Source organism: Anopheles cruzii, chromosome 3 (assembly GCF_943734635.1).
Source record: "Anopheles cruzii chromosome 3, idAnoCruzAS_RS32_06, whole genome shotgun sequence".
Classification (NCBI taxonomy): domain Eukaryota; kingdom Metazoa; phylum Arthropoda; class Insecta; order Diptera; family Culicidae; genus Anopheles; species Anopheles cruzii.
The window spans coordinates 75323135-75344497 of record NC_069145.1 but is presented as its reverse complement, the minus strand read 5'-3'; the positions used below and the strand labels follow the sequence as shown (position 1 = coordinate 75344497).

The following is a 21363-nucleotide window of genomic DNA, read 5'->3' as shown; positions in this document are numbered from 1 at the left end:
TAGAAAAGAAATGGATTCCGAAACCGGCGCGGACAGTGCAGTTCGTGATAAGGAGTTGGATGTGAGCACCATTCTATTAGAATCCGATGAGGAGACAGAAACTAGCAAAACCGAAGAAAATGTCCCTTCAATGTTGGAAAATACTACCAAATCGAACACAATGGAACCAAAATGCCCTACACCTACAGACGGTAAGAACATTCGCTGGTAACAATCGTAATTTCTGTGTGGCTCACTCGGTCACTCAATTTCAGAGTCACCTAAGACGAATGCTCAGACGAAGCAAGACGAACAATGTGAACTTTCGGAAGCTTCTTTAACGACCATGGAACGGAGAGATGATGTAATTCTGATAGACGATGACGACAAGGACGCTTCCCAAACATCCAAGTCCAACCCACCATCTGAATCCGTTGCGTCTCCAAGGGCAACTCCACCAGCGCAAGATGAAACTGTTCGAAAAAACGTTCCCGATAACCCCAACGCTGAAAAGACATCGGAAAACGAAGCCGCACAGCTCGCAGATGGCCATGACAGGGCACAACCGGCAGACAAACCTTGTGTCCAAACGGAGGAACTTGACTTGATCGGCGAAAGTACAAATGGTAATAGAAGTGTACAAAGTTTTTTAAAAGCACTTGAATAGAAATGGCCCGCACTGACTTTTGCTGTATTACAGAAAATGGCAAAGACGATGAACAAAGTAGCATTGTAGCAAACGACACAGACAAACCGGAAGATGTAGATAAAGAAGTTGACATACCGGCACCGGAGGAAGATACCGTTAAAGAAGCCCATGACATCGCCAATGTGGAAAAAGTAGCTGAACCAGATGTGGAGAAGTCCACAAATGATTCAAACGGCACGGTCAAAGAAAAAGAGATCACCGAAACTGCAACTTTCGAATGCTGCAATACGGAGTGTCCCAAACTTTGCACTGAATTTATTCCAGCAACTATGTTTGCAATGAAGTTCTACGATACTTCGAAGAAAAAACGTAAACCGTACGTGTGCAACGATTGCTTTGAAAGTTGCGTGCATCACTATGAGGTGTGGTTCGGTAACAAATGTTATGTTCACAATTAGATTTTCACGGCCTATACGATCATGTTTTCAGACTTTGTGCTCCATGATGCTCGATCACCAGCCGTTGGCGAAGTCCATTAGGAAGGCGAAGGAGTTTGTGGAAATATCTGACAGCAGCGATGAAGAGGACGAAAAAGAAATCTTTCAAGGCAATGGTAGGGCTGAGAAACAGGAAAAGGAAATTGCGGACATTTTGCTATTTGAATTATGTGTGAACATTACAGAAGCACCGGTGCCTGAAAACATAATTTCGTTTATGGAATCGGAATTGATGAATGTGCTGGGCGCAACACTCAAGAATACTCGGGCCGACAAACAGGTGAACTGGACCATGTCAGCGATGAAGAAGAACATTGAAAAGAACAAAAGTAAGATCCTTCGGATGTCCTTTTGAATAGATAGGATATACATAACTTCCTTGAGCCCACAGTTGCGACCGAAAAGATGGAGACCGAGCTGAGAGACCTGCAAAGAAGTGTAGACACGATATTTAGGGATCTTTACTCGTCGAAACAAAGATACGAGACCAGGTTACTGCCCGATCTTCACATAATCAACGGTGAAGAACAAATGATTATGCTTCGTCGCCCGGCCCCCGAATCCAAGCAAACCTACTACGGGCTCACTGAAAAGCTGCCAGGAATATGGCAAAAATGTTCAGTCGTCAAAAAGGTCCTGGAATCACACGTAAGTAGCGGGACCTGTTCAGTACGGATGAAGACAGCTACACTAATAAGTAAATCTTTTATGGTTGTGTGTGCGTGTGTCTAGGGCTATGCCTTCTGGGTACAGTTTCCTCCCGAGTCCGTGCGTCCTTCCAACACAACGTTCAATCTGAAGCTACATTCGGCCACACATCTCGCCTACCTCGATGCGCCCGATGTGAAGCTTCAGACCGGTACACGCGTGATCGCTAAAATCCGATCACGGGACAAATCGGATGGCACGGACTCTAGACACCGGGGCAAAGATTCCTTCTACGCCGGCATAGTGGCCGAACCTGTTGGGCTCGCCAATAACTACCGGTATCTGGTTTTCTACGATGACGGGTACGCACAGTACATAAACCAAGAAGACGTCCGGGTTGTGTGTGAGCAGTCGGAGAATGTTTGGGACGATGTCGCTGAACTTTCGCGGAATTTCATCAAAACCTATCTGGAAAACTATACCGCTATGCGGGTAATGGTGCAGGTTAAGCCAGGCCAACGTTTGCGAACGGAGTTGAACGGGAAGTGGCACGCAACTACGGTTGTGGAAATCGATTGCAGCTTGATTAAGCTACAGTTTCAAGGCATGAACCACACGGAATGGATTTACCGTGGATCGAGGCGGCTCGAAAAAATGTACTTCACAGAAAACCCGCGGCAGCAACGGAACGCAAAGTTTTCCAAGCTTCAGAAACGAAACGAGCCATCGATAGAGTACATTATTACGATCGACGATGATAAGGAGGAAGAAAAGGTTGTTCAGAAGGAAAAGGTCAAAAAGGAACTTATGTCCAAAAACGAGGTATTGGCGGGGCGAGAGGAAGACGGAGCAAAGCAGACAACAAGTACAAACGTTGCCGACGCGACGGTCACCCGCCCACGGTACATGAACCAGAACATTATCTACTGTGATAATGATAAACCCGAAGGAACGGTCTCGACCTTCCCTTCCACGCGGTTCCCAGAACCGAAACGCTACACACCACACACGTGCAATCGGTCCTGTTTGTACGAAACCACATACGACTTGCGGGTTTACAGTTTCTTGGGCCATCCCCTCCTATGCGGCTGGGAGCGCCAGCTCTGCACAATACGGAACAGAAAATCGATCGTTGTTTATCGGGCTCCGTGCGGTCGCCGTCTGCGGTCCATGGACGAGGTGCACCGCTACTTGCGCCGCACGAAGGCCAAGCTGAACGTAGACAACTTCGATTTCGATCCCGAAATACGCGTACTGGCGGAGTACCGCATGAAACAGATGGTGGTCAAAATACCGGATCTATCGAATGGTCTCGAGTATACACCGGTTTCGTGTGTGAACGCTTTCGACGACACCAAACCGCCACCGTGCGACTACTCGGTTAACCGCATTCCCACCGAGGGCGTCAACCTGAACCTGAACCCGGAGTTTATGTCTTGCTGTGATTGCGAGGACGATTGCTTCGACAAGAGCAAGTGCCAGTGCTGGCAGTTGACGATAACTGGGGCGCGGTTTTTGAATCCGAAGCAACCGATCGACTCAATCGGCTACATCTACAAACGCTTGCCAGAACCGGTACTCACCGGAATCTACGAGTGCAACTCGCGATGCAAGTGCAAAAAGAACTGCCTCAACCGGGTCGTGCAGCATCCACTGCTCAACAAGCTACAGATCTTCAGAACGAACAACCGAGGCTGGGGCATCCGCTGCCTAAACGACATACCGAAGGGCAGTTTCATTTGCCACTACTCGGGCCATCTTATCACCGAGGACACCGGCAATATGATCTGCGCCGAGGACATAGGGGGCGACGAGTACTTTGCCGACCTGGACTACATCGAAACGGTTGAGAACGCGAAGGAGGGCTACGAAAGTGACGTTTCGGAGATGGAACCCGAATCAAACGACGGGGACTACGAGGAATCAAACTCTTCGCCAGAAGACGAGCTGGAAGTTACTAATTCGAAGGAAGACTCTGATGAAGATTTCACTATCAACAGCACACCCTCCAATCGTGCGGTCACAACGCGATCTCAGCTGAGACCCCGCAAAACCACGACGACGACGACGACAGTATCTCTTGACGACACGCCGGATAGCAGCGAGCCAGAAGCAACAGGCGAGAATCGAGGTGTGTACGAGATGGCGAGTTTTCCACTGTAATTCTTTTAATATTTCTATTTTTCATGCAATCACGTATCCCCACCACGACGACGACAGTAGCTCTTGACGATACGCCCGATAGCAGCGAGCCAGAAGCAACAGGCAAGAATCGAGGTGTGTACGGGATGGCGAGTTTTCCACTGGAATTTCTATATTTTTTTCATAAAACGAAACGTGCCCTCTCGCAGATTGGCTTTAACAATGTTTCTATTACAGCTACGGATGTATTATTGCATTCCTTAAGGCGTTTAGGGACTTAGAGCGTTTTCCTACCGTTATTGTTTTTTTTTTGTTGCAGTGCGCGAACCAATGAACTTCATGCCACGAACCGAGATGTCCCGGGGGGATCGCCTGGGCCAAAATGGAGACGAAAAGAAACCACTTCGCAGCTATTTCGGTGCAAATGAAGCAATTTACATCATGGATGCGAAGAAATCGGGTAATCTGGGACGGTACTTCAATGTAAGCTTAATACGGCATCAATTCGCTGGTCATCGCCGGTCTCAACTTTGGCATTCCCTTTACCGTAGCATTCCTGTTCACCGAACCTCTTCGTGCAGAATGTATTCGTCGACACGCATGACGTACGGTTTCCGTGGGTAGCGTTTTTCGCCGACAAATCCATAAAGGCCGGTTCGGAGCTAACGTGGAACTACAACTACGACATAGGATCCGTGCCCGGAAAGGTGCTGTACTGTCACTGCGGAGAAAAAGAATGTCGTAAACGTTTACTTTAAGTTCAAACATTCTATGGAAACGATTGTCTAGAGCGTTAGAAACAATAATGGCGTTAGTAGAAAAGAAATACAATTCAGCTTTGAATAAAGACTTTCCCACTTACCAGCCCAGCATACGTTTCTGCTAGTGGTAATAACCACACGTGATCGTGTGTAGGTTGTTGCCAGGGCCCTACTTCCTAACATTTGACTATCTCAACGAATCGATCTTTTTGGAAAAGATCCTTGTACGACGCAACGAAGCGCAGCTCCATCTGCTGGCCATGTTTGGCGAGAAACTCTTCGATTACCGGCGGATGGGAACAGTCCACTTCTAGCCACAGTATGCCGTCTTTGACCAGATGCTTTGCCGCTAACCTTAGGATCGCCTTTATCACAGTGAGTCCATCGCTGCCACCATCGAGGGCGCGTAAATCTTCGTAAACTTTCACCTCAGGCTCGAGTGTCGGAATCAGCACCGACGGAATGTACGGTGGGTTGCTGACAATCATGCCAAACTTTTCATCTGTCAGCTCCACCGGAAGATCGTTAATCAACTTGTGCTTGAATATACGCAACCGTTCCAGAAGCCCAAGCGAGGCCGCATTTTCCTGCGTCAGCTCACAAGCCAACCGGTTCTGGTCGATCGCGATCGCCGAAGACTGTAGGACAAACGAAATGGCAACGGTTAGTACCACGTGCGGATGCAGGCATCAGTATTTGCTACCTTTGGGGCGTGCTTCAAAAGTGAAAGGGTTATGGCGCCGGTTCCGCAGCCGATCTCGAGAAAAAACGTTTCCCTCTGCGTGTCCATCTGCTGCAGGATCAGTTCGACAAGTTCCTCCGTTTCCGGGCGCGGTATAAACACAGGTGGGACCATTTTCAGCGTCAAATCACGGAAATCCCACTCGCGGATAATGTACTGAAGGGGCATACGAGCCAGTCGACACTGGCAAAGTTCCTCAATCTTCGAAATTTGTCCTTCGTCGAGCGGAGAACCGTGGTGATGATCCACTTCGGCCGGCCCCGAGAGCTGCAGCACGTGCGCTATAATGTTCGTGATCGACGTTTCCGGTTCGGGAATGTTTTCCGATTGGAAACGCTGTGTCCATTTCTCCTGCGCCGCACGAACCGTTGTCGGGACCTTCCCGGTTTGTGCCGCTACGGGGCCACCACTGCCGTTGCTGTAGAACGCCTTCGAAGGTTCCGTCGTGTAGACGGGCTGGAGTCTCGAAGCACAAAGCGTCGCACGTAAACGTGCGGCAGCACGCGATGTGGACGATATCATTGCGGTGTCGACGCAGAAATTACGCAGAAATTCACGGCCACAACGAGTATTCACATCGTGCAATCGATCCGATTTGTTTCCCAGCTGACAGCACCATCGCCAGTGGTTGCCAGTTAGTGTTTCGATCATCATTCGTCCTAGCAATCCTTGCAACATTTTGGCGGATTCGGACGCTTTTATAGATTAAAACCCAAATTTCGTAACGTTGCTAATTAGGTAACAATAAAGAACGTCTTGAAAGGTCATGGGTAGGTGTTTCTCAAGTGAAAGTAGTTGCTCGGCCATTTCTCTTAAGCTGGGCGCACGGTTCCGTTCCGTAAACGTAAACAACGCAAAGGGCGTGCGTCGTCGTCGAAACCAAGCCCAAATAACTAAATAACAACCCGTGCGGCAGCATTTTTGGTGGTCATGGCCTATCTTTCGAACTTTAACGCCGAGACGGGCAAAACGATCCTCGTGGACATTCTGAAAACGGTGACCCTGCCGGAAAACTCAAAGAAACTCGGCGAAGCGAAAGCCAACTCGGGTAAGGAGATGATCAAAATGATGCAGCTCGTTTTTCCGCTGGTGATGCAAATCCAGATCAGCGTGATCAAGGACTACGGATTTCCGGGCAGCCGCGAAGGGCTCGTGCAGTTTGAGCAAATCATACGAGAGTTCGAGCGCGAGGATGTGGAAATTGCACGTTTGCGGGCTCAGATCCGCTCGATCTATCTACCTCCGATCAACATCAACAGTACGAACGATATACTGATCTAGGAAAGACGGACCTCTTGGTGGCCAACAAAAAATTGCGGCGTTATGCGGGCGTGATTTTGCATTTTAAGTAAGACTGAACCCTAAGTTACACAAATAGATAAAGCCATTTAAAGGATTCAATCGAAAACGCCGGCCAAATACATCACGAGCAACAACAATGCACTGCCCCCTGTGTCTCTCCGGCTGTAGATAGGGCTTGGGAGTGAAAGTAGTCATGCTTTAGGGCTAGAAGAAGGGAAACAATTGGACAAACGTATTGTGTAGTATTAAAACTCTTTTACTGTTTCATCTGCTTTTACCATACTCTATAAGCCTCTCGCGTGGAAGCTTCAGAATTATACAATAGAACTTATTTACATTATAATTGCAAATTAATAAATTGAATGTAGTCTACAACGCATTTCAAACGATCTCATTTTTTGTGAAGCACCGTAAAAACACATTCGATTTTCAGTAGCCCGGGCCATGATCAACGTTATCCCAAGGAACGTCCACTTTGAGGAACCAGACAGTACAGACAGTATTGAAACACTCGGTACATTCAATTGAAGGTTTAATTCACACATAAAGAAAAAAACGACCAGCCCCAACACGCTGGCCGATTCGTTTACAACGGTTTCGTGGCCGCGCTACGCTGTTCTTAATTCTCGTCGCTTTCGATTGTACAACGGTTTTATGCAGTAAATATATTCATTTATGCGAAGAATGAAAGTAAGTATTCACAAGTACTTCGATTTGGTAGTGCACTGCTATGCCTTTCTTCGCGATTGCCACATTAATGCTGCCGGGGGGAGGCGGCGGTCTAAAATCGATTCCTCTTACGCACAACTTCCGCACTTCGCCGGGTCCCTGCTCTGATAGTTTACTGAAGTGCTGTGTCTCACACTTTCTCACACTGGTAGTGGACATGGTCGAACACAGAATCGGTCCTAACTTAAGGCATTCGGGGGGGAAAGGGGGTTGGTTTGAGATACGAGCTGTACCTATGTCGCATGCAGGCACCAGTGTTGAGTTCGGTCTCCGTGGAAGGGCCTTCGGCGCCAAACACATTTCAACAGGAGTGCAGAGACAAACGGTCTTGGTGCGGATAGATTGTGCTTCTTTTGGTGTGGAAATTAAAAACAAATCAAAAAGATGCACGGCATCGAGTGCAACCATCCCGAAGGTGGTCACAGTTAGTTGCAGCTAGATTTGAGAAAGGCCCTACCAAACTACGCGTCCAGATCGGCCACGAATAGCACTTCCCGGTTTTTCAGCCCCGACTGCAGTAACGTTGGACCGGGACCTTCGCCGGGTGCCTGCGGAACACACTCTAGCGCGCGCTTCGGATAGATTGTCGTTATTTCGAAGCAATCCGGCGCGTTAGGGTGGCAGAAGATAAAGTTGTAAATATCCTGCGAAAGTGGAAACGGGAATCGGGCATGAAAAGGAACCGCCAAATGGGCACCACATTTCTTCGCGTCGCTACCCACCGTCATTGTGTCGGTATTGTGAAATCGTCTCTCCAGCCGCAAACCGCTCGGAAGCTTGAAAACTATGCTGATCGAGTCCTGCGCGCCGGCTTCCGGTTCCGAAGGCACTTGGTCGGCCAGTTCCAGCTTCAGCCGTTCGATGTCTTCCTTCCGCTGCTGTTCCGCCCGTCGCTCCGCTTCGATCGCCTCCTGAATGCGCCTGGCCTCGTCCTGTTCGAGCTGTTTTCGTCGCTGTTTCTCCTGATCGGCCTGCAGCGACCGCTCGTACGCTTCGTCCTGCTGCTGGCGCAACGTTTGCGTTAAGTCACGTTCCAGCCGATCCTGGCGCGCCTGGCTCAGCCACACCTCGTTGTCCGCCACAACCGTGTCCATGCGCCGGATGAGCTCTTCGGCCGAGCAATCGCCCTCTAGCCTGCCCATGATGATCATCTTGCTGGCGCGCATACCGATGATGAGCAGTGTGGGGTGCGTGCGAACGCTGAGCGTGGCGGCCACCCGCTTGCCCTCGTGCGAGGCCATATCACAGGCCCAGAACAGCATTCGCCGGTTGACGAACTCGGTCACCTCCGGGTCGGCCAGGGCACCCCGGCAGAAGGCCGTTGCCTCGGCGGTGGCTTCGGAATGCAGATAGACTAGCAGAAAGCGCAGCTCGTTCTTGGCATCGTTCAGGGCCTGCGAGTAGGTGCCCTGGTAGAACACCGGATGCTCCGGGTACTTTTCATTGTACGTCTGAATGAACCGCAGCACATCGCCGAGCGGATCGGCCGGAATGCTTTCCTGGTCGCGGAAGAGGCCCACAAATGTCGACACCAGCGACGAAAGGGCACTGTACCAGAAGTTGACGATATAGTTAAACATATACCCTATCAGCCCCCCGATCCCGTTCGGAGGCGGCGAATTGTTGGCCCGGACGCTGGAGAAAACGTGCTGCAGGAACCGATCATTGACGACGGCGGGTGCTCGAGATTCCGTCGCGTAAGCGGAGGGCCGACCTTCGCGGATGTTCAAATGCTCCTGGAATGCTACCTCCAAGTCCCACTGGTGCCGTATCAGAATGTCACGGCAAACGTTCATATCGTCCAGACCGGTTATGTCCTGGAACTGTAGGACTTTTTCCGTTTGCTCGTTCGACAAGCCATCGTTATCCATGGTGCGAGCGAATCGGCGGGTTTGTCACACCGTGGCTAGTTCCGAGGAAATCCGTGTTTTGCACCTGCTCCAACGCCGCTGTCGTAATTCGGTTGTTTCTTTGTACCTTTAGGCGATTTGTTTCGGTATCGGCGTTTCCGGTGGCGGTATGGTGGAATCGAGTTTCGATGACTTTCTAAACGAATAGTGGGTGCTTTAATCAGCACGTTGCTTAACGCCACCGCTGCCACAATCGTGTGCACCACCCATCAACAAGTTAGCAGGGTTCGTCGATCGTTCCTTCGACACTGTCCGGTGCTACGAAGAAGAATAGTACAACTTTCCTTACGTAATTTGGTATCCTTCTCGGGTTCGGTCCCGGAATATCGGGTGACGAGACTGGTTTCGATTCTTCCGCCACGATTAGTTCTCGTGGGCTTAACTCAGAGGGCAAGTTGAAGCCTCAGCGGCGAGCAGATCTTTCTGCCCGTTCGGAATCCGCTTGCTTAGTTTTGAAAAGCTTCAACCGGTGCCGTGGTTCGTATCTGGGAAAAGTTTTGCAAACAATAAAGAACCGGATATAGAAATGTTTTTTGCTGCACTGCTGCTACGCGGTGCAAACTGGCGAACTGGGCCGTCTTTTTCTTTTTGTGTGTAGTTGATGATTTAGAAATTGTAACCCACTGACAGCACCATCTTTCTGCTCACTCTGGCCAGCGTGGTTCTGGGCCTGCGCTCTCCCTCTCTCACTTTCTCATCCGCTGAGCGCTGCTGTGACAGCAAAACGATGAAAACGATGGAAACGATGACACGATATGTTCGTAGAACAGAATTTGTTCTACGTCTACAAGCTGTTATACGTAGGTCGAAGAAAATCGTAGAACTCGTGACGACGCAACGACTGTTTGAATTAGTCGGACCACTCGTTCAGTTTTAACCATTCAACAATTCTGTGTTGGCTTCATATAAAATCTGTCCATTTTATCGAGTTTAGCCGATGATTATATTTTGAATTCCCTAGAAGATTGAGTGACTTCGAAGCTACCCGTCAATTACAGTTTATAAACTGCTCGTGAGTTCCTGTGATGACGTAATTAGACCGAGTAACGGAACCGAGACTGTCAAAACTCACCGCAGAATAGAAAACAAATCCAACGTGGACGAATTTAGAAAATTTCTGCACAGAACTAGACGATTGCAGTGAAAATGAAACCTTCGGCATTTATCAAGAAGAAGAATGGTGTTGAGTAAGTTGGTGTTTGATGCATAATAAAAGGTATAACGGCACATTATTTTCCAGAACCCCCAAAACATGCCGATGGTGCTTGGCGGCGTGTGACGATTTAGAGCCCCTACCGAACGACGAATCCGGACAATACAAGCTTCAACTACTCTTCGATTGTACCGGTTTTCAGGTAGGACGATTAATAAAACAAACATCTGAACCTGTTCCACAAGAAAGACTGTTCTATGAGACTCATATTTTTACAGGCCGATACATTACCTGGAGTTCCGACGTTTTTGTGCACGAAGTGCGAATCGCGCTTGGATAAGATGTATACGTTTCGCTGGCGATGCAACGAAAACATTGCACTGGTCAATCGATTTACCGAAAAGCAAACCACAGTGAAGAACGAGGCAGACATCAGTAACGACCATCTTGGCCACTCTGCTGAACAAACGGTTGGTACAGAACTATTAATCAAAACTGAAGTTACCGCACCGGATGTAGCGAACGATGCGGTTCAGAGGAGTTGCGCAGTTCCTCACGTAAATGGGACACATGAATGTTGTGGCAACCAAGCTGATGATTTGTTCGAAGCAGAGGAAAATCCATTTCCGATCAAATTGGAGAATGACGATGTCGATGAACAGGATAACCTCCAAACAAGTCCTTCAGAACTGATCTGCCGAGAAGATCCCTCTGTGACAACTAACACGTGTATTAATGATCCGGCATCAGAATCAATTCGAAACGGAATTGCTGCCATCGATGCCGGAAAACACCTCAAAGGTGGTCGAAAACGTAAAAACGATCAAGAGAAAACGCTACGTCGGTTGCGCTCGTATAAACGTCGGAGTGATCAAGGGGTTAATCCTACAGAATTGATCTGCCAGGATCAAGAAGATCGCCCTGTGACAACTAATACGTGTGTTAATGATTCAGCATTAGAAACAATTCGAAACGAAATCGCTGCCGTCGATGCCGGAAAACACCTCAAAGTTGGCCGGAAACGTAAAAACGATCAAAACAAAACGCTACAGCGGTTGCGCTCGTATAAACGTCGGAGTGATCAACGAGATCACAGGAAAAGTCCTCGCAATAAGCAAAAGCACCATTGCTCTCATTGTTCAGCAACTTATATTCATTCAAGCAAGTTGAAGATTCACATCCGGACACACACCAACGAAATGCCTTATGCGTGTAAAATCTGTGACAGATCCTTCAGATCATCCAAACTTCTGCGGAAGCATTCTGTGCGTCACAACAAGGATCATAAGTGCCCGCATTGCCCTTCCAAATTTGCTGTTTCTTCAGATTTAAAGATTCACATCCGCACTCACACTCTTGAAAAGCCGTTTGTGTGTGAAGTATGTGACCAAGCATTCAGGTTTTCAAGCAATCTGGCAGAACATAAGAAAATCCACAACAAGGACCAACAACATCAGTGTCCGCATTGTCCGTCCAAGTTTGCACAGTTATCCAATTTAAAAAATCACATTCGCATTCATTCTGGTGAAAAGCCTTATGTGTGTAAAATTTGTAAGAAAACGTTCCATTCATTATCTGCACTATCACTTCATTCGAAAATTCACAACAAGGACCAATATCATCAGTGTCCGCATTGTCCGTCCAAGTTTCCACGGTTATCTTACTTAAACGATCACATTCGCACTCATACCGGTGAAAAGCCGTTTGTGTGTGAAATATGTGATCAAACATTCAGTTCTTTAAGCAATCTGGCTCGACATAAGAAAATTCACAACAAGGACGAATACCATCAGTGCCCGCATTGTTCGTCCAAGTTTGCACAGTTACCCTACATAAACGATCACATTCGCACTCATACCGGTGAAAAGCCGTTTGTGTGTGAATTATGTGATCAAACATTTAGGTTTTCAAGCAATCTGGCTCGACATAAGAAAATCCACAACAAGGATCAACATCATCAGTGTCCGCATTGTCCGTCCAAGTTTGCACAGTTGTCCACATTCAAAAATCACGTTCGCACTCATACCGATGAAAAGCCGTTTAAGTGTAGAATCTGCAGGAAAGCGTTCCATTCATTATCTGCACTATCACGGCATTCAAAAATTCATAAAAAGAATCAATAGCATTTGTTTGAATCAGTACAATAAAAGTGATTGCTCACAAAACATTTTCTTTGATGGAACATAGAAAACTGGATATAGCGAAGACAACGTTGCCACAAAAGGAAAAGGATTTATAGCGTTAAATTTAACTTTTCCAGTAACTGTGCAAGTTTAAGCTTATGTAGAAACATTGCTTCATATTTACTCTTTTGTTTTAGATCGAAGTCGCATGTTTGATTGTTTTTTTATCCCCTTGATTTCTCCGTTGCTTTTACGTAATAATAAAAACTTAAAATTGATATAAATATGTCACTAGCCACGTCTCATTTCACACTTATTTCTCGATTCGGGCCGTTTCAGAGGACTTCCTGGTGACGTATCCGATCAGCTTCCCTTCCCATCCCATTTCCCGTTACTCCTTTCCCGCAAAACCACGCTCTGCTAACAGATATGAAAACGATTGACGAGATGTAAGACTAGCCGAAACTTAGTACAGAGATATGAGCAAAAACCAATGAGAATCTAGTACCTGAACTAGTAAGTACGAACCTAGTGATCATGCGTGATCAAAAGCACTGTTACGCAGCACAGTTACTCTTTCATCACTGCAAGTATTTGACCGATCAAAATCATGATTGACCCTTCACACTGGAGCACGTGAGAATTTTTTCGAGACACTACTGCTATCCGCTATACTCCGCGGATCGAAAGGCAGGAAAAAACGTTATCATTGTTCTAATACACTACACTTCCTACCCGGCAAACTTTCAGCGATGTACAGATGCAGCATGATTAGCCACATTTGTAGCTTCTAATACTAGCGTGCCCGCGGCTGATTTAATGACTGTCGTGCTTTTCGGTGAAAGTTACGAGTCATCGTTTCAATCACAATGCAAAATGCATTTGCTGTTATTTGACTAATCCAGGCTTTTGAACTGGTACTCAAATTAGCTGCGGTGCAAATTGTCTGGTCAACGAAACTGAATAAAAAGTCGATGCAATCTTCAATCAACGTTCAAACACCGTTCGCAAGATGTCGCTTGCTCGTAACAGAATGTACTACTCGTTGGTAATTTACTTCGTGGTAGTGGCATTTACTCACCGAGTGGATTCGATGGTAAGTATTGAGCGCCATTCCATTTTGCAATTGCTGACCGCTGCGACTGCTGATATTCATAGAGAATCAACATGACGATGTTTTCCAACTGCCAAGATGTAAATCTGCCCTACGAATCCGTCCCGATCTCCGTGGAAACTGTTAGATATGATCGCGATGCGGACGGAGTCTGCAACACACTGCACGCGGAATATGAAGTGCGTGAATCTTCGGACCACGTGGACTGGGAACTGATCATTACGACCTATAAATGCCCGTTACAAAACTCGGTAACGTGTCTCGAGAATCCCAGGGAACATATCGAACCCATGCACTGCGATCGATTTCACAGCGATGATAGTGGCCCGTGGTTTATGCTGGCAAGCGCCATGATAGATGGCGACCGTTGTGGGCGAGTTACGGTATGTGTGGTGCGCTTAGTGGCGAGATAGTTTTCCCTCAACCGGCCAATTACCTTTTTTTTCTACGATCAATACAGGGACGGTTCAACCTGGATACGGCGGTTATGAAAATTAAATATCTGGACCAATACGTGGCGATGGGTGAGGGTACTTATCGGGTCCGTATGATGTTCCACATTCCCGGAACAAGTGTGGAAACCTTGAACGTACGTGGATGCTGCGAAATGGACTTCGATGTGATCCAATAAGTTTGTTAGCACAAGCTCACAAAACATTTTCTTTGATGGAACATAGAAAACTGGATATAGCGAAGACAACGTTGCCACAAAAGGAAAAGGATTTATAGCGTTAAATTTAACTTTTCCAGTAACTGTGCAAGTTTAAGCTTATGTAGAAACATTACTTCATATTTACTCTTTTGTTTTAGATCGAAGTCGCATGTTTGATTGTTTTTTATCCCCTTGATTTCTCCGTTGCTTTTACGTAATAATAAAAACTTAAAATTGATATAAATATGTCACTAGCCACGTCTCATTTCACACTTATTTCTCGATTCGGGCCGTTTCAGAGGACTTTCTGGTGACGTATCCGATCAGCTTCCCTTCCCATTTCCCGTTACTCCTTTCCCGCAAAACCACGCTCTGCTAACAGATATGAAAACGATTGACGAGATGTAAGACTAGCCGAAACTTAGTACAGAGATATGAGCAAAAACCAATGAGAATCTAGTACCTGAACTAGTAAGTACGAACCTAGTGATCATGCGTGATCAAAAGCACTGTTACGCAGCACAGTTACTCTTTCATCACTGCAAGTATTTGACCGATCAAAATCATGATTGACCCTTCACACTGGAGCACGTGAGAATTTTTTCGAGACACTACTGCTATCCGCTATACTCCGCGGATCGAAAGGCAGGAAAAAACGTTATCATTGTTCTAATACACTACACTTCCTACCCGGCAAACTTTCAGCGATGTACAGATGCAGCATGATTAGCCACATTTGTAGCTTCTAATACTAGCGTGCCCGCAGCTGATTTAATGACTGTCGTGCTTTTCGGTGAAAGTTACGAGTCATCGTTTCAATCGCGATGCAAAATGCATTTGCTATTATTTGACTAATCCAGGCTTTTGAACTGCTACTCAAATTATTAACATTAGCTGCGGTAAAATTGTCTGGCCAACGAAACTGAATAAAAAGTCGATGCAATCTGCAATCAACGTTCAAACACCGTTCGCAAGATGTCGCTTGCTCGTAACAGAATGTACTACTCGTTGGTAATTTACTTCGTGGTAGTGGCATTTGCCCACCGAGGGGATTCGATGGTAAGTATTGAGCGGCATTCCATTTTGCAATTTCTGACCAATTGCAAATTCATAGAGAATCAACATGACGATGTTTTCCAACTGCCAAGATGTAAATCTGCCCTACGAGTCCGTCCCGATCTCCGTGGAAACTGTTAGATATGATCGCGATGCGGACGGAGTCTGCAACACACTGCACGCAGAGTACGAAGTTCGTGAATCTTCGGACCACGTGGACTGGGAACTGATCATTACGACCTATAAATGCCCGTTACAAAACTCGGTAACGTGTCTCGAGAATCCCAGGGAACATATCGAACCCATGCACTGCGATCGATTTCACAGCGATGATAGTGGCCCGTGGTTTATGCTGGCAAGCGCCATGATAGATGGCGACCGTTGTGGGCGAGTTACGGTATGTGTGGTGCGCTTAGTGGCGAGATAGTTTTCCCTCAACCGGCCAATTACCTTTTTTTTCTACGATCAATACAGGGACGGTTCAACCTGGATACGGCGGTTATGAAGATTAAATATCTGGACCAATACGTGGCGATGGGTGAGGGTACTTATCGGGTCCGTATGATGTTCCACATTCCCGGAACAAGTGTGGAAACCTTGAACGTACGTGGATGCTGCGAAATGGACTTCGATGTGATCCAATAAGTTTGTTAGCACAAGTTTAATCTCAATCGAGCACTGTACGAAAGCTGAAATGGTACATTTAATCAAATAAATAGGGTCGTTTTGGTGGCTGATAAACATTGAGAACCAAACGGGAAGGGTGCACTAGCGATGACTCATTCCACTAGTTGTTTGTGTAATCAATGCGTTTATTTATCCTTTCAGACTGTATCATTCCACCGTTCATTCTTACCCATTTACATGAAAAGATAGGCGTACGTTAGATACCAAATGAATGTCACAGTTTAGGAGTAGGTAGTTCTGCACAGACTTTGAGACTGATTGAGATAACAAATTTCGCCTTGCTGATAAGGACAATTTAGACAGTAATTCGCATGAGTTTTCGTAATAGTCTCGCAATTGTGAACCTAATGGTTCGGTCTCAGTTCAATGAATTTACACAGCTTTTCAGATACACTGGCTAGATGAATCGCGAGAACCAATAAATAAATTTCATTTATTTCTGGATGTTAAAACAGTAATAGAAGCGCATACAGGAAAATAGAAACTATAAAATAAGATCTTGTTCAACAAGAGGACCATCAGCAATTGCTTTGTCTGTTGTTCTCTAGCGATATTTCCAATTCACATGTGACGTTTGATTTTGTTTTTTTTTTTCAGGGAAAATTCGATAATGACTAACTGTTCTCATTTAGGGTAGATTCTTCATTTCACCACTCCCGGGTAACTAAATGGTGACGGATTACGGGCAGTGGCTTCACTGCGCCCTTCGTTTGTTCATCCTTCACTTCCACTCGCCTAAGGTGTGTTCTGTGCGAACCGTTTGGTGTCCTATTGTACAGGGGGCTTCTCTCTCCAGTACTCCCTAATGCCTAACACTATGAACAGGTTGAGTGTGTAAAATTGGCCCTTCAGGTGCTGACGACACGTCTTTCAGAAGGGCCCATTTCAATGCGGAAGCTATTTACTAACTTTGTTACAACGGTGGCTACGCTAGACTCTCGACAAGTAGTGCAGCGAACTGGGCAGTTTACGTTCACCGACAATATGTTGGAAGAACAAACCATTCGACCTAGGATCGTTCGGGAGAGCGCTGAAGGGGTGAAATGGACTCGTTTGGCGCTACACTGACTGTACATGACACGGGTGAACTAGTTGAATTTATCTATCCATCATACGCGATTGCGTTTCCTGTCCCTTGTTACGATTTTGTGTGTGTCCCAGTTGTAAGGCATGGCCGGCCTGCAAAAAGGGAGAATAGCGTTCAGGGCGTCTCTTGACTTTCGAGGACATAGTAAAATAGCAGCATTTACCATTAGGGGTGGTTGTTGATTGATCAACACTTTACAACAGCATCGAATTAGGGTCCTCCAAAAACTTGCGGAAGTACTGCAACCAGCGGGCTCCGACGGCACCATCCACAGTACGGTGGTCACAGCTGAGTGTCACCGACACGTAGTCACTTTCCTTGAATCTGTTTCGAAAAGAACAGTTTGCGTTTCAATTATCGATCAGGAAGCAGGAGCGCAGATTCTTGACATATAGTTATAGAACCGAATAATTACCCGGCTTCCGAGTCCTTGTCAGGTACGATGCGCTTCTGGGTGCCACCCACGGCCAGAATGCACGATTGCGGTGGGTTGATGATGGCGCAGAAATGGGTTACCCCGAACATGCCCAGGTTCGACACGCTGAACGTTCCACCCTGGAACTCTTGCGGTTGCAGTTTGCCATCGCGCGCCTTCGCCGCCAAATTCTTCACGTCCTTGCTAATATCGGCAATGCCCTTGCGATCGGCCGAGAACACGATCGGTGTGATGAGTCCACGGTCGGTCGACACGGCAACCGACACGTCGACCGCATCGAACTGTCGGATAACGGTGTCCATCCACGCCGAGTTGGCTTCCGGCACCTTTTTGCAGGCCATGGCCGCGGCCTTGATGATGAAATCGTTGATCGACAGCTTGACGCCCTCCTTCTCGAGCTGCTTATTGAACCGGGCGCGTAGCTTCGAGACCGCATCCATGTTTACGTCCACCGTGAGATAGTAGTGCGGAATGGTGGTCTTTGATTCAAGCAAACGCTTCGCAATGACCCCGCGAATGTTCGACACCGGAATATCGATGAACGCTGCACCGGCCGGAATCGTTGGTGCTGCTCCAACCGCTCCCGCAGCAGGGCCTGCTCCGGCCGCCTGCATACCTGCAAGATCCTTAGACGTTAGTGACCCAAACAGCCCGGAACCTTTGCCTGCCGAGAGAGCACCGATGGGAGGAACATGGACAATTACAACATGCGCGTTAGTGAGACGAAATGACCCACGGCTGGTGGTGCTTTCTCACCTTCCAATCGAAGCCGTTGCTGTTCGGCAAGCTTTTTTGCCATAGGGCTGGCGTAGACACGCGGGCCCCGCTGTTCGACGGCAGTCATGGGCGCGGCCGAAACTGGCGGAGGTGGTGGCGACGGATGCGCAGCAGCCACCGGCGGCGGTGTTGGTGCTGGCGGAGCTGCAGCCGGTGCGGCTGGGGCCGGTGCCGCAGCGGCCGCTTTGGCCGGTCCAGCGCCCGTGTCCTTGAAGTCTTTGAAAGCGGCCACATCGGCCTCATTTTCCACAATAATACACACCAGCTTGCCGATCGGTACGTCCTTTTGTCCCGCCTGAACAAGAATTTTGGCCAAGTAACCTTCCTCCGGTGTTTCAAAGCCCATCGTGGCCTTATCGGTTTCGATTTCCGCCAGCAAATCACCTAGGAAACGGACGAGAAGCGAAGCCATCAATCTACCACCGCAAGCGATAAGCCTTGTGCACTTGTGTGTCACGCCTCGGGCTACTCGATGAAAGTCATCAAAGTCATCCTGGGATCGTAGCATATGTTTCGCACACACATGCTAAGTACTAGCCGACACGCGCTGACGCCTGTGCATCGTAACGCAACGTAAACAAACCTTCATTGAGCTTGTCGCCTTCCTTCTTCTCCCAGCTGACGATCGTGCCCAGCTCCATCGTCGGCGAAAGGGCCGGCAGCAGGACCTTGGAGTGTGCCGGAAAACCGCTGCAGTATCCTCGCACGAAACTCACCCTCCATGCTACCGGTTTGAGATTGTTGCCGGCTGACAGATGTGACTTGCTGGAAGCAATCCGATCGAAAGCAGATTATTTACCATTGTTCCGTTCTGATCGTAAACAACTACTGTAACAGTACACTATCAACACAAGTACCGCAGTAGCCGAGTTCTCAATTGCTCGTCGTTCGTCACGCGAGTAGCGAGTCCGGGAAGTCGTCGTCGCTTCGCGCACAAACACAATCGCTCGCGAAGCGGCAATGACGTTTTAGCGCCGCTCTTCGGCAGATTGTTGAGATGGTGCTTCGCGGAACAAATTGATCGATTACACAACGCATCACGTATCTGAGATTATTATCGTCGCGTTCTATCCGATTTGGAGGTGGCTCTCAACAATCCAATGATTGTTCGCGATGCACCGGCTCCGATCGTCAGTGAACTAATGTTTTCTTGGCTACTTTGTATGTAGACCGATAATGCCGACAATATCTTCGGATTACATAATACGGAACTACGAGAAGGACCTACCTGCGATGACTGGCCGCCGACCGTTTGGTACACTCGCTACTGAGGGCGCGAACCGCGTTACCCTTCAGTATCTTTCGGACCGATCCCTGCAGCAGGAGATTCTCGTTTCGGACGATGATTGTTCGTAACATTTTGTTCAAATGTCCAGTCGTTTCGACGTGCGGAGGCCCTGCTGGCGGTGTTCGGCTCTCACTGGTATTAGATGCAAAGAAAGAGGTCCGTGAATCGCCGAGGCAAGTGCAGCTGTTACACGGCTTCCGTTCGCCGTGGGTCCGGCACACGTACGGTTTACTGATGCGGCGCTACTGGAGCTGGAAGGATGCAAACTACTTTTCACTTTCGGACCGACCGCGACCTTACCAGGTCACTTGCTGAAAATCGGATTTGATCCTCGCGAGAGAACGTATTTGACAGCTCGCGGAGAGAAAACAAGCGGCGAGAGTGTGTGTGAACGATAGCTTGACAGTTGGCTTGCATGCAATAGGCGTTTCAATCATTTTCTTGGACACTAAACCCTCGTTCAGACTTGGTAAATTTTTAAACAAGAATCGAATTGTAACGTAGAAGTTTGAATGAACTCTCTGGAATTGGGTGAACTCTCTGGAATGAACTCTCTCGAATTGGGTGAACTCTCTTTAATTGGGTGAACTCTCTGGAATGAACTCTCTCGAATTGGGTGAACCGATGAAGTGACGTTTCGCATTGAAGGCCAAACGCACACACACACAAATTTCCACTTTTTCCACACACGGAATCCTTCCAAGTGGAAGGTATACTAAAGCCATAGAAGAAGCCCTAAAAAGTCTTGAAAACCTGCCAGCCAAAATTGTCAACATTAGATTAAATATGGCCCCGCCAAGGTTTGCAAAGTCGCCATTACTTTCGTACCACAAGCATTACTTTAAGCTTGCCCATATATGGCCGAGAACCTTGATTAAGTCGTTAATATTGCTTCTATTTTATTGGAGTTTCAAACGAAACCGGCACCGGCGGGATGGTACCGAATGTGAAGGAGACGAAAACAAGGCAAAACTTGCCGGTATCGACGACGGGAAACATTCCCGCCAGATTCTGAACCAATCGAATACGTGCCTACCATTGTAAGGTGGAGTTTGCGCGGCCGTGGCTCCATTTGGGACTCCAAATTACTCCGCCTCTATATTTGTGCCCCCAGGGCCTAACTTATTGTTATTGTTATTGTCTCGGCCATCCTCGGCTGCCGCGGTGGCGTCCCCGATGGGGTGGAATTTAATGCTCTTGGGTTTCAGCTTCTTTTCGCTGATTATAGCTTTTACGTTTTATTTTTTCCTCCGAAGCTTTCGCGCCACCTCCGTCGGCTCGGATGCTGGATCGGGTGGCGTAGCATCCTCTCGCACCCGACAGACAGTGATCGCCGCACCCAGATTCAGTCACGATGTTTGATTTATCAATCGTTTTCCCTTCGAAACCCGTACGGGTCTCGGGCCTCGATTGCCGTCATTTGCGGTTGGCTTTTTCCGATCAATAATAGCTATTCGTTATTTACTGCGATTATTTACTTATCTTGCGCTATCTCTCCGAAAACAAGAAAAAATACCAACCAAAGATTTTTGTTAAATTCAACCCTTTAAACTACAACGCCAAGAACAGAGATTGCGGTTGTTTCATGGCAATTCACAAATCTTTTCTTTGATTTCCTATTAAAGACTTAA

At 47.5% G+C, this 21363-nt stretch overlaps 6 protein-coding genes and 1 pseudogene across 7 annotated transcripts; 4 read left to right on the top strand and 3 right to left on the bottom strand.

Annotated features, from left to right (window-relative positions):
- Positions 1-120: 120 nt before the first annotated feature.
- LOC128270995 (histone-lysine N-methyltransferase eggless) lies at positions 121-4781 on the top strand. The gene is made up of 10 exons (XM_053008424.1): positions 121-191; positions 255-605; positions 680-1050; positions 1118-1241; positions 1311-1454; positions 1517-1773; positions 1858-3904; positions 3994-4050; positions 4235-4398; positions 4467-4781. The coding sequence occupies exons 1-10, from the start codon at positions 131-133 to the stop codon at positions 4671-4673; spliced, it is 3783 nt and encodes a 1260-aa protein (XP_052864384.1). The 5' UTR covers positions 121-130; the 3' UTR covers positions 4674-4781.
- LOC128275623 (MTRF1L release factor glutamine methyltransferase) lies at positions 4067-6002 on the bottom strand. The gene is made up of 3 exons (XM_053014186.1): positions 5380-6002; positions 4778-5314; positions 4067-4636 (listed from the first exon to the last, which is right to left on the bottom strand). Exons 1-2 carry the CDS (start codon positions 5938-5940, stop codon positions 4853-4855), a joined length of 1023 nt encoding a protein of 340 aa, XP_052870146.1. The 5' UTR covers positions 5941-6002; the 3' UTR covers positions 4067-4636; positions 4778-4852.
- A 339-nt stretch (positions 6003-6341) lies between these two features.
- Positions 6342-7093, top strand: LOC128271650 (protein C10). The gene has a single exon (XM_053009262.1). The coding sequence runs from the start codon at positions 6349-6351 to the stop codon at positions 6697-6699; it is 351 nt and encodes a 116-aa protein (XP_052865222.1). The 5' UTR covers positions 6342-6348; the 3' UTR covers positions 6700-7093.
- On the bottom strand, positions 6993-9625 carry LOC128271649 (FAS-associated factor 2). Its single transcript, XM_053009260.1, has 2 exons — positions 8172-9625; positions 6993-8093 (listed from the first exon to the last, which is right to left on the bottom strand). Exons 1-2 carry the CDS (start codon positions 9318-9320, stop codon positions 7911-7913), a joined length of 1332 nt encoding a protein of 443 aa, XP_052865220.1. The 5' UTR covers positions 9321-9625; the 3' UTR covers positions 6993-7910.
- A 4043-nt stretch (positions 9626-13668) lies between these two features.
- On the top strand, positions 13669-14380 carry LOC128270994 (uncharacterized; annotated as a pseudogene).
- A 997-nt stretch (positions 14381-15377) lies between these two features.
- Positions 15378-16577, top strand: LOC128274825 (uncharacterized). Its single transcript, XM_053013144.1, has 3 exons — positions 15378-15460; positions 15516-15854; positions 15932-16577. Exons 1-3 carry the CDS (start codon positions 15398-15400, stop codon positions 16100-16102), a joined length of 573 nt encoding a protein of 190 aa, XP_052869104.1. The 5' UTR covers positions 15378-15397; the 3' UTR covers positions 16103-16577.
- A 96-nt stretch (positions 16578-16673) lies between these two features.
- Positions 16674-20067, bottom strand: LOC128274823 (dihydrolipoyllysine-residue acetyltransferase component of pyruvate dehydrogenase complex, mitochondrial). Of its 2 annotated transcripts, none has more exons than XM_053013141.1 (7): positions 19958-20067; positions 19673-19864; positions 19028-19209; positions 18424-18828; positions 17647-18331; positions 17395-17555; positions 16674-17323 (listed from the first exon to the last, which is right to left on the bottom strand). In XM_053013141.1, the coding sequence occupies exons 2-6, from the start codon at positions 19801-19803 to the stop codon at positions 17426-17428; spliced, it is 1533 nt and encodes a 510-aa protein (XP_052869101.1). In that variant the 5' UTR covers positions 19804-19864; positions 19958-20067; the 3' UTR covers positions 16674-17323; positions 17395-17425. The 2 variants fall into 2 exon arrangements, with proteins under 2 accessions (XP_052869101.1, XP_052869103.1); XM_053013143.1 differs by having other exon boundaries at positions 17647-18283.
- Between the last annotated feature and the right edge of the window lie 1296 nt (positions 20068-21363).

Bases quoted from the DNA above. Each gene is read 5' to 3' on its own strand.
- LOC128270995 (XM_053008424.1), top strand. From the start codon at position 131: ATGTTGGAAAATACTACCAAATCGAACACAATGGAACCAAAATGCCCT. The intron at 1,774-1,857 runs GTAAGTAGCGGG...GCGTGTGTCTAG, and splicing joins AAAAGGTCCTGGAATCACAC to GGCTATGCCTTCTGGGTACA. The intron at 4,399-4,466 runs GTAAGCTTAATA...CCTTTACCGTAG, and splicing joins ATCTGGGACGGTACTTCAAT to CATTCCTGTTCACCGAACCT.
- LOC128275623 (XM_053014186.1), bottom strand. From the start codon at position 5,940: ATGATATCGTCCACATCGCGTGCTGCCGCACGTTTACGTGCGACGCTT. The intron at 5,315-5,379 runs GTAGCAAATACT...TTTGTCCTACAG, and splicing joins TTTTGAAGCACGCCCCAAAG to TCTTCGGCGATCGCGATCGA.
- LOC128271650 (XM_053009262.1), top strand. From the start codon at position 6,349: ATGGCCTATCTTTCGAACTTTAACGCCGAGACGGGCAAAACGATCCTC.
- LOC128271649 (XM_053009260.1), bottom strand. From the start codon at position 9,320: ATGGATAACGATGGCTTGTCGAACGAGCAAACGGAAAAAGTCCTACAG. The intron at 8,094-8,171 runs GTGGGTAGCGAC...CCACTTTCGCAG, and splicing joins ACAATACCGACACAATGACG to GATATTTACAACTTTATCTT.
- LOC128274825 (XM_053013144.1), top strand. From the start codon at position 15,398: ATGTACTACTCGTTGGTAATTTACTTCGTGGTAGTGGCATTTGCCCAC. The intron at 15,461-15,515 runs GTAAGTATTGAG...GCAAATTCATAG, and splicing joins CCCACCGAGGGGATTCGATG to AGAATCAACATGACGATGTT. The intron at 15,855-15,931 runs GTATGTGTGGTG...CGATCAATACAG, and splicing joins ACCGTTGTGGGCGAGTTACG to GGACGGTTCAACCTGGATAC.
- LOC128274823 (XM_053013141.1), bottom strand. From the start codon at position 19,803: ATGTTACGAACAATCATCGTCCGAAACGAGAATCTCCTGCTGCAGGGA. The intron at 19,210-19,672 runs GTAGGTCCTTCT...GATTGCTTCCAG, and splicing joins TCGGCGGCCAGTCATCGCAG to CAAGTCACATCTGTCAGCCG. The intron at 18,829-19,027 runs GTTTGTTTACGT...TCCGTTTCCTAG, and splicing joins AGGCGACAAGCTCAATGAAG to GTGATTTGCTGGCGGAAATC.